This window comes from Anabrus simplex, chromosome X (assembly GCF_040414725.1).
Source record: "Anabrus simplex isolate iqAnaSimp1 chromosome X, ASM4041472v1, whole genome shotgun sequence".
Classification (NCBI taxonomy): domain Eukaryota; kingdom Metazoa; phylum Arthropoda; class Insecta; order Orthoptera; family Tettigoniidae; genus Anabrus; species Anabrus simplex.
Window position 1 is genome coordinate 160,856,219 of NC_090279.1, and position 13,540 is coordinate 160,869,758.

At 41.4% G+C, this 13,540-nt stretch overlaps 1 protein-coding gene across 1 annotated transcript in view; it reads left to right on the forward strand.

Annotated features, from left to right (window-relative positions):
• LOC136885893 (solute carrier family 15 member 4) overlaps positions 1-13,540 on the forward strand; it is a 44,592-nt gene that overhangs the window by 6,210 nt on the left and 24,842 nt on the right. The window contains exon 3 of the mRNA XM_067158582.2: positions 7,565-7,869. Coding sequence (XP_067014683.1) covers positions 7,565-7,869 — 305 coding nt within the window. The remainder of the gene's footprint in view (positions 1-7,564; positions 7,870-13,540) is intronic.

Consider the following 13,540-nt stretch of genomic DNA (forward strand, 5'->3'; position numbering starts at 1 on the left):
AGTATACATCTGTTAAATTACTTAATTCGATTCCTTTGTTTACAATGTTCCTACAGTTGAGCACTAACATTTTTATGTCATCCCTACTTGATTTTCAGTTCCCTGTTCGCTTAACAGCCAGGACGACTGCTTTCAATTGTAGAAATAATTTATATATTTTCTCTTGAGTTATTTGTTTGTTTTAATGTTGTCAATCTTATGTTAATATTAAGGACACTTCCTCTAAAGCATTACTTTGTCAATTTATATATTTTTCATCTAAACAGTCTTATGTGGCTGAAGATGTTGATAATATACGAAACATGTACCACTTTTAACCATTAAATTGCCTTAAGCAATCATTGTATTGACTAGGTGGAAAATAAATAAATACTTAATTGTGAATTTAACACCCAGGAATTGAATGTGGAGCCCTCTGAACTGCAGAACACTGGATACTTACCATTCAGTCTAGGAGTCAGGCTGTCGTAGCCATAATTATAGAGTATTACATTGTATTATGCATTTACATCACCCATAAAAATCACTTGCCGGCCCCGTGGTGTAGGGGTAACGTGCTTGCCTCTTACCCGGAGGCCCCGGGTTCAATTCCCGGCCAGGTCAGGGATTTTTACCTGGACCTGAGGGTTGGTTTGAGGTTCACTCAGCCTATGTGATTAGAATTGAGAAGCTATCTGACGGTGAGATAGCGGCCCCAGTCTAGAAAGCCAAGAATAACGGCCGAGAGGATTCGTCGTGCTGATCACATGACACCTCGTAATCTGCAGGTCTTCGGGCTGAGCAGCGGTCTCTTGGTAGTCCAAGGCCCTTCAAGGGCTGTAGTGCCATGGGTTTTTTAATTATAAAATTCACTTCCCCATTAGTTATCTCCTTTTCTAGTTTCTCCAGGAAGATAATGAACAAAATTTATGTATTATTCACCCATATTGACTTATGTCAGGGATGGCAAACCTTTTCCAACTACCGTATCGGTTAAGGTCTTTTTTTTAAATTACTTTTCACTGTCTAGTGTGCCACCAGTTATATTTATTTAAAATCATCATGAAAGGCACTTTGTTTAGGAATTAGATTGCATTACATACAAATCCATTCGAGTGAAGTTTCATTTTTATTTTGCAGACATCACTGAAAATTCACTTCACAAAACAGGTAAATTTTATAAATAATAAATTAACCTACTAGTATTTGTGAAAAATGTGGCCATAGAAATGTGACATGCTTCTTTATTAATTTTATTAAAGTGTAATATTAAAATAAGCTATGTTTTTTATTTATTACATGTTAAAAACATTAAAATTTGTTAGTAAGTTGTGCAGTGTGGCACAGAAATCGTGTTCACGTGTCATAGATTCGCCATCCCTGACTTATGCGGCTGACACCTGGATAATGAGAAGTAGGGAGGAGAGTGGAATTCAAACCAGTAAAATGAAATATCTAAGAAAGACTGCTTGAGAAATGAAGACGTGAGAAAACAGGTCGGAATGGAAAATCTAAATGAAATTGATAGGAGTGAACTTAGATGGTTTGGACATGTAAAGAAGATGGAGGTGGAAAAAATACCAAAAACAGATAATGGAGAGTAAATTTCGAGGGAAAGAGAGCAAGAGGGAGACCTAGAACAAGGTGGATCAATTTAGTGAAGAATAAGAAGAAACCTGAACTGGGACAAAATACTGGAAAAGGAATGGTGGAAGGAGGGAGGAGGGTGGAGAAGTGCCATAAATGCCCTGACCCAGCAGGAGCTGGATAAGGAAAAAGGATGTTGATGATGACATTGTACTAGTATTTTGATTTAATGACCAGGCGAATTGGCCGTGTGGTTAAGGGCGCGGAGCTGTGGGCTTCCATCCGGGAGATAGTGGGTTCGAACCCCACTGTTGTCAGCCCTAAAGATCGTTTTCCGTGATTTCCCATTTTCACACCAGGCAAATGCTGCGGCTGTATCTTAATTAAGGCCGCGACCACTTCTTTTCCGCTCCTAGTACTTTTCTATCCCATTGTCACCATAAGGCCTATCTGTGTCAGTGCGACGTAAAGCAAATTTTTTAAAAAATTTGATGATGATAAAAATGTATGGCCTCGGCTACTGTGTGCAGGCATTTTGATTTGACATCATCTAGGCCGCCTGAACCTCAATTTTGACGTTCCAGCTTACTCTGCCAGATTGCAGAGTAAACCGAATCCCTCTTGGGCTATCTATGGCAGGGTTTTAAAATTAATTTTATTTGGTAATCACCAGATGTGTCACGAGATATCTTTTTCACATCCCAACATTGTGCGACATGGAGCGTTGAGTGGACTTTTTTCTGCCCTTCAAAAGACCGATTATCTGTGTGGGGTTTGAACCTGTGATCTTGAGATTCAAAGGCTGACACATTACCAGTAGAGCCCTGCATGGAAGTGGAAATTCGCGAAGTTAATCTCTTGGCGGATGTGAACTGTGTACCAGTGTGGATAATTTTGCTGATAATGTCTAAATAATGATGTTTATTATTTTGACTCAGGTATACTCTCATTTTTTCTTGTAGTTGGGTGACCCTTCACGTTGGTATGGGAGCATGGTGATATACTGGGTGAACAGAATAAAGCGGAACCGCTCTATCATGTGCACGGGAATTTCCAATTTTTGGAGAATTACCTGAGAGGGAAAGAGGTGTTGCAGTTTTCCAGCAAGACTCTGCGACGGCACGTAAAACCCACTTCTCCTTACAGGAAATCCATGCGGTGTTTGAAAATAAAGTTAACACCAACAACATATGGACTCCTTGGTCACCCGATTTAACCCCCTGCGATTTTTATCTCTGGACGGCATTGAAAGAGAAAGTGTACAAAACGAATCCACACACTTTAGATGAACTTTGAAATAACATTCATCAAGAAATTGCTGCCATTTCTCAGAGGGAACTGCAGATGGTAATGAACAATTTTCTAAGCAGGTGCCAGAAATGCTTGAACAACAAAGGGAGGCAGTTTCAATTTCTCCTGACGTGATATATGTGATTAATTTTATTGTTTTGTGTTGTTTTGTGTTTGTTAGAAATAGCTTATGCGACAATGTATTTACTGCAGACTTTCTGTCATGCACACATCTCCCATGTGCGGGCAGCGGGACTGGTTCCGCTTTGTGTTGCTCACCCTGTATGAAGAGCCTAAAGTCCATAAAGTCGTAAATCTGACCTAAACCTAACTGGCTCCTGCCTGCAGTTAGTGGAAGAAAGGTAGAACGATTCCGAAAGAGAACCACTCAGTACGTCGGTAGTTGTTGCAAGAGGAAATTCCTTACAAACCTCTGACTGCAGAGGGTCTGGTACCAGGTATCAGGCCTGTTGTATTATGTTAACAGATCTATCTTTTTCAGTACCTTGGGTGTTATCATCATCTTCATTTCTCATTTCCAGCTTCCCAGGTTGGGTTGTGGATTAAGGACCTCCATCGCTGCCTGTCTCTCCACCACTCTTCTCCTTTCTTCAATACATCTTCTGGTTTTCCTCCCCTCTTCTCTATGCACTCCCACAATGAATCTCTCCACCTCTTTTGTGGTCTTCCTCATGGTCTCTTTCCTGTTAACTACTCTTTTTTTTTTTTTTTTTTTTTTTGCACACTCTCTTCTCCCATTCTCATCATATGCCCATACCACTTAAGCTTTGTTGTTTCTATCCTGTCTTGAAGTTTCAAGATTCCTGTCCTTTTCCTTATCTCTTCATTTCTAATTCTATCCTTTCTGGTCTTGCCCTCGATACCTCTTAGTAATTTCATCTCCGCTCCCTGTATTCTACTCTCCTCTCGTTTTGTTGTGGTAGTTACATATTTACAGTATCCACGGGTAACCATTCGCGGATGCGGATAGTATTTTGTATATCCGCACAGGGCTCTATCTACCAGTTATCAACTGATGGAGCGCAATTGCACTGTCACAGTATATCATTTCTAAACAAACATTGTTCAAACTGTGTTATGTTTGTCCTGTCTGACAATGATAAGCCAAGATAAAATACTTCCAGTTCATTCATATAGAAGAATGGTACAATGATAAGAAATCAGTGACTCATATCAGGTGGTGAATTAGTGTGTGTCTACCTGGCTAAATTAACAGACAATTCATCGTTGAATCTTTCATAATTCTTTCTTATAATAACTCTGGTTCCCAATGTCCTGCTTCTCAAAACTGAGAGTTAATTAACCCCGCAACTTAACATTTTAAAAAATAAATATGGTCCAAAATTTTTTAATTCCTTAATATTTTAAAAATAAATAACACTTTACGAAGTAAAAATTAAATGTATCCTCCTAATTCAATACAAAATGGAATGATTCTAATATCTTGTAATAATAAAATAAATAACATCCAATTATACCCAATTTTTTAATTGTTGAAACAATGTTTATTGTAACTTATGGAGAATTATAATTTTTTTATTATGTACAGAAGATTAGGCACTTCTAAAATGTCGGTGTTTAATAACTAATCACAAGAAATAGTGTACATTATTATTGTTAAAACATATGTTGAAAATTTATAATTTTATATTATACAGTAAACATAAATGAAAGTATTCAACTTTGGAAACAAAATTCGTGCATAAAATGGCATTTCCCTTTTGACATTGTCAGGCTTAGTAACTCTAATGGTAGAATGCTGACTTTCTGAGTTGAATTGAGCGGGTTCAATCCCGGTTCAGTTCCGGTGGTATTTGAAGGTGCTCAAATACATCAGCCTCGTATCGATAGATTTACTGGGGTGTGAAAAAACTCCTGCAGGACAAAATTTTGGCACCAAGAACAGTACAAGTTATAAATCTAATTTTACAACCATATTGGAGTTCAGAGTAATAAATTATTATAATTAAAAAACCACCTTTCCAATACTCAAAATGGTTTCATCCTAATTATAAGGATTTTGTGTATTGGAAAGGTAGTTTTTTAATTATAATAATTTATTACCAAGAATAGTCCCAAAAATTGCAAACCTAGTTACCGGGTCTTTAAACCAAAAACATTATTATACCTTTTGGCTTTCTCTATAGTGTTCATTTGGTTTTATCAGCACCATGTCTAAAATATTCTTCCCTCTAGTTGATTCAGCTGTCCTTCCCGGATTAACTTATTTACCATTTGTTGGTCATGCTTTCTGTCATTCACATTACCTATCCAGTTAATGTTTGGAAAATTGAGATCACCCGCTACAGTCATGTTCTTATATGTATCATTCCCCACGTAGCTGATTATATTATTATAGTTCTGCATCAGTGGCACTCTTTCCAGGTTTGTACACCCCAAAAACATCAAGTTGCATATCGTCTTCAGAGGTAAGTTTTACACGTATAATTTCATGTTTCTCAATCTCTAGCTTGCAAATTGTTCTTTCGCCAACATGAATACTCCCAATCCTATCAATTTTTTAATTTTTATAATTTGCTTTGTGTCGCACCGACATAGGTAGGTCTTATAGTGATGATGGATAGGGAAGGGCTTGGAGTGGGAAGGAAGCAATTGTGGCCTTGATTAATGTACAGTCCCAGCATTTTTATGGTGTGAAAATGAGAAACCATGGAAAAACCCTCTTCAGGGCTACTGTCAGTTGTGGCCTTGATTAAGGTACAGTCCCAGCATTTTTATGGTGTGAAAATGAGAAACCATGGAAAAACCCTCTTCAGGGCTACTGTCAGTGGGGTTCATACCCACGATCTCCCGAATGCAAGGTGACAGCTACGTGACCCAAACAAGTGAACATGTGAACTATTCTACGTAGAGGATCTTCGTTATCACTTGCTGCTACCATCTACTGTACATCGAGTTATCTACAGTTTATATAGAAATTAAGGGCAAAGAAGAGAGACATATGGAGTGAATTTAATAGCTTTTCACAAAGACACTCATGGCCATAATAATTAAACGGTTAAATGCCTTTAAGCTCTGGCGTTATCATCGTATGCTCAGAATAACTTGGGTGTAGCACGTAGCGAACGATGTGGCTTTGCAGTGCATCAGAAAGTACTCCTCATATAATTCTTCTCTCCTCACTGGTCCACGTAGGAGTGCAACATCACGCATTACGCCAGCACTAGTGTTGTGCCTGCTGGCTTGTTTACTGTAACTTCCCATTATGTCACATTCCGGTGACCTCATGGGTCTTCCCAGAATTCTAATAAATAGCTTATTATCACTATTTTAAAAAATTATGTGATTTGGTTCCGAACCATACTGATGAGAGATGGGACCAATATCAAGAAATAAAAATCTGAATTGAGAAAGCACGGGTGGCATTCCATCATATGAAGAAAGTATTATGTAATCTGGACTTAGACCTTCATCTTAGAACCAGAGTACTTAAGTGTCACGCCTTCTCCACTTTGTATTACAGTGCGGAGGCTTGCACTCTCACGGCCATAACAATTAAACGGTTAAATGCCTTTGACTTCTGGTGTCATCATCGTAAGCTCGGAATATCTTAGTTGTATCACGTAACGAACAACGTGGTCATGCAGCGCATGAGAAGACAATTAGAAATAACAAAGACCATCAAAGAAATGATGACAGTATATTTTGGTCACATTGTGCTTAATGAGATATACCACCTCCATCAACTCATACTTCAAGGAAAAGTATAAGGAGGAAGAGGCTCTGGGTGACGATGTATTTCCTGGTTGGGAAACCTTCGCCAGTGGTCCAATTCATCATCAGCTGCCTTATTTAGAGTAGCCGTTATGGACCAGATTTACTGCCAACTTCCACTGAGGATTTGGCACTTCCAGGAGGAGGAGGCTGGGCTGAGTGGCTCAGACGGATGAGGTGCTGACCTTCTGACCCCAACTTGGCAGGTTTGATTCTGGTTCAGTCCGGTGGTATTTGAAGGTGCTCAAATAAATGTGTCAGCCTCGTGTTGGTAGATTTACTGGCACGTAGAAGACCTCCTGCAGAACTAAATTCTGGCACCTTGGCGTCTCCAAAAATCATAAAAGTGGTTAGTGGGACGTAAAGCCAGTATTATTATTATTATTATTATTATTATTATTATTATTATTATTATTATTATTATTATTATTATTATTATTATTATTATTATTATTATAAGAATAAGAAGTGTGATTTGATAGAATATGATGATGTTCTTTCAAGAACACAACGTGCCATTCAATTTTAATAAAGCTTTTCTTTTTTTCAGGTATAATCTGTTAAACATTCTTTTTCAAGTAGGTACCGGTAGTTTCTAAATTGATTTATTCATACATTAGTTTGAAAGACTGAAGAATCTAACAGTTATAGATTGAGTCAAAAGTTAAAAGAAATGACTTGCACGATTAATTATAAGCTATAAATTTCATTTTTGTTTCATACATTGGAATTATAAGAAATAAACTGACAATACATTTTCAATACAAGATATTGCACTAATACAAAAAAAGGTCTATAAGTTCGTTAGGTGGTTCTCGAGATTAGCCTGTACAAGCACCTACCAGAGACTTTATTTTGCAGGTTCGCGGATTAAGCATAATGTGAATGAGAAGCGTTTGAGTAAGAAATATCCTAATGAGAAATTGAGACTGTTCAAGTTGGCATGTTTCAGGTGAAGTATGGAGGCACCGATTCTCTACGCCGTTTCTTCAATTGGTACTACTGGTGTGTCAACATTGGGAGCTTGCTTGGTGTTGGAGCCTTGTCCTATGTTGCTCTCGATATGCCGAATGGATTCTTGCGAGCTTTTGCTGGTACCTGTGGCTGTCTGGTGGCTGCGCTGGTGCTGTTTGCTTGCGGTCGTCCTTACTACCTGGTGCACCGACCTGCAGGCTCGGTGCTCATGAACATCCTCTGCATCATACGGGAGGGCATCTCTGGACGGTGCCATCTTCGGCGGCAAACTAGCATACAAGGGTAGGTAACACAACTTGAAAAATTACTAAGAAAATATATCACTGTTCAGCCTGAAGGAAGTTTTTTTTGAAACATAAATTTTCTCTCCCATTATGTATTTAACACATTGAGGACGGGCCCCGGACAGAGGCTGGTGGTGGTGGTGATTATTGTTTTAAGAGGAAGTACAACTAGGCAACCATCCTCTTTATGACACTAATCAGAGAAAAAAAATGAAAGGGATCCGACACTTCGAAAAATGAAGGTATCGGCCAAAGGAAGACAAGGGCCTCAAAGGGCATGAAAATGAAAGACTCCCTAGCCTCAAGTCCTCTAATACCGTCGGAAAAGAACAAGAGTTGATCTAGGGAGTTTGGATAGGAAAGATGAAAGTGAGGAGCCTGGCACAAGTAAGTGGAAGCAATGCCAGAACTCGGCTAAGGGCCCTGTGATATAGATGTTGATTCCCATAGGGAATCTGAAATATTTGTCCTGAATGAGCAAATTTATAATACCAATATAAATGGTCCGTTATTGGACATTATAAATTTTCCAGCTAGCTCATTCTTGGTTGCCAGCGTTTCGCCCTCGTGTGCTAGGGTGGGCTCATCAGTTGGTACCTAGCACACCTACCAATACGCTGGCTAGTGCATACCGTGGAGGCCACTGCGTAGGCTAACTGGAGCCACCGGCAGTGCCAATGCACTAAGAGACTTCGTCTCATCACTAAAAATTGATGCCTGCTTGGCCATCAGATGATATAGATGTTGATTCCCATAGGGAATCTGAAATATTTGTCCTGAATGAGCAAATTTATAATACCAATATAAATGGTCTGTTATTGGACATTATAAATTTTCCAGCTAGCTCATTCTTGGTTGCCAGCGTTTCGCCCTCGTGTGCTAGGGTGGGCTCATCAGTTGGTACCTAGCACAAGTACCAATACGCTGGCTAGTGCATACCGTGGAGGCCACTGCGTAGGCTAACTGGAGCCACCGGCAGTGCCAATGCACTAAGAGACTTCGTCTCATCACTAAAAATTGATGCCTGCTTGGCCATCAGATGATATAGATGTTGATTCCCATAGGGAATCTGAAATATTTGTCCTGAATGAGCAAATTTATAATACCAATATAAATGGTCCGTTATTGGACATTATAAATTTTCCAGCTAGCTCATTCTTGGTTGCCAGCGTTTCGCCCTCGTGTGCTAGGGTGGGCTCATCAGTTGGTACCTAGCACACCTACCAATACGCTGGCTAGTGCATACCGTGGAGGCCACTGCGTAGGCTAACTGGAGCCACCGGCAGTGCCAATGCACTAAGAGACTTCGTCTCATCACTAAAAATTGATGCCTGCTTGGCCATCAGATGATATAGATGTTGATTCCCATAGGGAATCTGAAATATTTGTCCTGAATGAGCAAATTTATAATACCAATATAAATGGTCTGTTATTGGACATTATAAATTTTCCAGCTAGCTCATTCTTGGTTGCCAGCGTTTCGCCCTCGTGTGCTAGGGTGGGCTCATCAGTTGGTACCTAGCACACCTACCAATACGCTGGCTAGTGCATACCGTGGAGGCCACTGCGTAGGCTAACTGGAGCCACCGGCAGTGCCAATGCACTAAGAGACTTCGTCTCATCACTAAAAATTGATGCCTGCTTGGCCATCAGATGATATAGATGTTGATTCCCATAGGGAATCTGAAATATTTGTCCTGAATGAGCAAATTTATAATACCAATATAAATGGTCCGTTATTGGACATTATAAATTTTCCAGCTAGCTCATTCTTGGTTGCCAGCGTTTCGCCCTCGTGTGCTAGGGTGGGCTCATCAGTTGGTACCTAGCACACCTACCAATACGCTGGCTAGTGCATACCGTGGAGGCCACTGCGTAGGCTAACTGGAGCCACCGGCAGTGCCAATGCACTAAGAGACTTCGTCTCATCACTAAAAATTGATGCCTGCTTGGCCATCAGATGATATAGATGTTGATTCCCATAGGGAATCTGAAATATTTGTCCTGAATGAGCAAATTTATAATACCAATATAAATGGTCCGTTATTGGTCATTATAAATTTTCCAGCTAGCTCATTCTTGGTTGCCAGCGTTTCGCCCTCGTGTGCTAGGGTGGGCTCATCAGTTGGTACCTAGCACACCTACCAATACGCTGGCTAGTGCATACCGTGGAGGCCACTGCGTAGGCTAACTGGAGCCACCGGCAGTGCCAATGCACTAAGAGACTTCGTCTCATCACTAAAAATTGATGCCTGCTTGGCCATCAGATGATATAGATGTTGATTCCCATAGGGAATCTGAAATATTTGTCCTGAATGAGCAAATTTATAATACCAATATAAATGGTCCGTTATTGGACATTATAAATTTTCCAGCTAGCTCATTCTTGGTTGCCAGCGTTTCGCCCTCGTGTGCTAGGGTGGGCTCATCAGTTGGTACCTAGCACACCTACCAATACGCTGGCTAGTGCATACCGTGGAGGCCACTGCGTAGGCTAACTGGAGCCACCGGCAGTGCCAATGCACTAAGAGACTTCGTCTCATCACTAAAAATTGATGCCTGCTTGGCCATCAGATGATATAGATGTTGATTCCCATAGGGAATCTGAAATATTTGTCCTGAATGAGCAAATTTATAATACCAATATAAATGGTCCGTTATTGGACATTATAAATTTTCCAGCTAGCTCATTCTTGGTTGCCAGCGTTTCGCCCTCGTGTGCTAGGGTGGGCTCATCAGTTGGTACCTAGCACACCTACCAATACGCTGGCTAGTGCATACCGTGGAGGCCACTGCGTAGGCTAACTGGAGCCACCGGCAGTGCCAATGCACTAAGAGACTTCGTCTCATCACTAAAAATTGATGCCTGCTTGGCCATCAGATGATATAGATGTTGATTCCCATAGGGAATCTGAAATATTTGTCCTGAATGAGCAGTGGCCTCCATGGTATGCACTAGCCAGCGTATTGGTAGGTGTGCTAGGTACCAACTGATGAGCCCACCCTAGCACACGAAGGCGAAACGCTGGCAACCAAGAATGAGCTAGCTGGAAAATTTATAATGTCCAATAACGGACCATTTATATTGGTATTATAAATTTGCTCATTCAGGACAAATATTTCAGATTCCCTATGGGAATCAACATCTATATCATCTGATGGCCAAGCAGGCATCAATTTTTAGTGATGAGACGAAGTCTCTTAGTGCATTGGCACTGCCGGTGGCTCCAGTTAGCCTACGCAGTGGCCTCCACGGTATGCACTAGCCAGCGTATTGGTAGTGTGCTAGGTACCAACTGATGAGCCCACCCTAGCACACGAGGGCGAAACGCTGGCAACCAAGAATGAGCTAGCTGGAAAATTTATAATGTCCAATAACGGACCATTTATATTGGTATTATAAATTTGCTCATTCAGGACAAATATTTCAGATTCCCTATGGGAATCAACATCTATATCATCTGATGGCCAAGCAGGCATCAATTTTTAGTGATGAGACGAAGTCTCTTAGTGCATTGGCACTGCCGGTGGCTCCAGTTAGCCTACGCAGTGGCCTCCACGGTATGCACTAGCCAGCGTATTGGTAGGTGTGCTAGGTACCAACTGATGAGCCCACCCTAGCACACGAGGGCGAAACGCTGGCAACCAAGAATGAGCTAGCTGGAAAATTTATAATGTCCAATAACGGACCATTTATATTGGTATTATAAGGGCCCTGTGGTCGCCAAAACACGCTCCCGAGTTGAGAGGCCCCTGGGGCCACCTTTTAGTCGCCTCTTACGAAAGGAAGGGGATAGCGTGGGTGTTAATTCTACCGCTCCCACCCATGGAGCCTGCAACCCTAAGTAAACCGAAGGGTTCAAGCTTCCAAGAAAGAAATTACACTGCTGCACTCAAACTACTGTAACTTGAAAAGTATTCGAGATATCGACTTCAGACTTGGAACATGTACTATTAGGTTACTTAGTATTCTGCACAGAACCAAACCAAACCAAACCCCATGGCACTAGAACCCTTGAAGGGCCTTGGCCTACCAAACGACCGCTGCTCAGCCCAAAGGCCTGCAGATTACAAGGTGTCGTGTGGTCAGCACGACAAATCCTCTCAGCTGTTATTCTTGGCTTTCTAGACCAAGGCCGCTATCTCACCGTCAGCTAGCTCCTCAATTCTAATCACGTAGGCTGAATGGACCTCGAACCAGCACTCAGGTCCAGGTAAAAATCCCTGGCCTGGTCTGGAATCGAACCCAGGGCCTCCGGGTAAGAGGCAGGCATGCTACCCCTACACCATGGGGCCGGCTTTCTAAGCACAGTGTAGTAGGAATATCCTGTTTGTGCCTTTCGTGTACTTATTGTATTCAAGTATGCAAGGATTTCTCTTTATGGTTATTCCATGTTTAGTGTTAGCTGTTAATCATTGGAAAAATCCAATTCACTGTTACTTGGTACCTTTGATAACCAGTGTGCACATAATTAATCGCAAATATCAGAATCTGTCAGCAACTGAATGCGCCGCTCAATGTTGAAATCCGCACTGGAATAGCTCTACATATCTGATATTATTTTGTTAACTACATGAAGGTTTAAAGAAAGATAGATATATTTTATTTAATTTCCGGGTTGAACCGTGTTGTACTTGTACGCATATCACGTACAGTTTGCCGACGTTTCGAATACATTGCAGTATTCTTTGTCAAGGCGACTGAAATACCCCTACTCGATCCGAGGTAATCAGTCTCCCAGGCAGAAATTACACTACTAGAGTGGCCTTGATCTTGGCCTTTTATATCCTAGCCTTTCTGGCTGACGTAAGCCCTGGCTGTCTCGCGAGACTTCTGGAAAGTATATGTCACAGCCAGGTAGTGGGGGCTTGCCCACGCTGTTATGTAATGGGGTTGCGGCCCGTGTGTTTATGTTGTGGTCTGTATGTCTTAAACTATGAATGATAGGCATCCAAGAAATCCACAAAGAAGGCATACCTCTGCGACCTATCGTGAGCGCTATAGGCTCTCCCACGCACGATATCGCCCGTTACCTAGCTGGACTACTTCAGCCACATACAGGAAACACTGAAACCTACGTGAAGGACTCCCGACATTTCATCCAGCTCCTTAAGGACCAATCAATTGAAAGTACGGACCTATTAGTAAGCTTTAACGTCATGTCACTTTTCACCAAGGTGCCGCTAACATAAGTATTTCCGCTATTAGACCAGAAACTTCCAGAAGACCTGTCAACACTAGCTAAAGAATGCCTTAGCGCCACTTATTTCTATTTTAACGGGGAGTTCTACGAACAGACAGAAGGGGCCGCGATGGGGTCGCCACTCTCTCCAATAATAGCAAACGTGTATATGGAACACTTCGAACAGAAAGCCTTAGCTACTTCTGCCCTGAAACCGAAATGTTTTCTCCGTTTTGTGGACGACACTTTTGTAATCTGGCCTCACGGGAGCAATAACCTACAGCTATTTCTCGACCATCTCAACTCCATACACGTAAATATTCAGTTCACCATGGAAGTAGAAGTAGACGGAAAACTACCGTTCCTGGATGTGCTAGTAATACGTAATCTCAATGGGACGCTGAGTCGCGCAGTATACAGGAAACCCACTCACACAGACAGGTACCTACACGCCTCGTCTCATCATCACCCATCACAAAAGCAGGC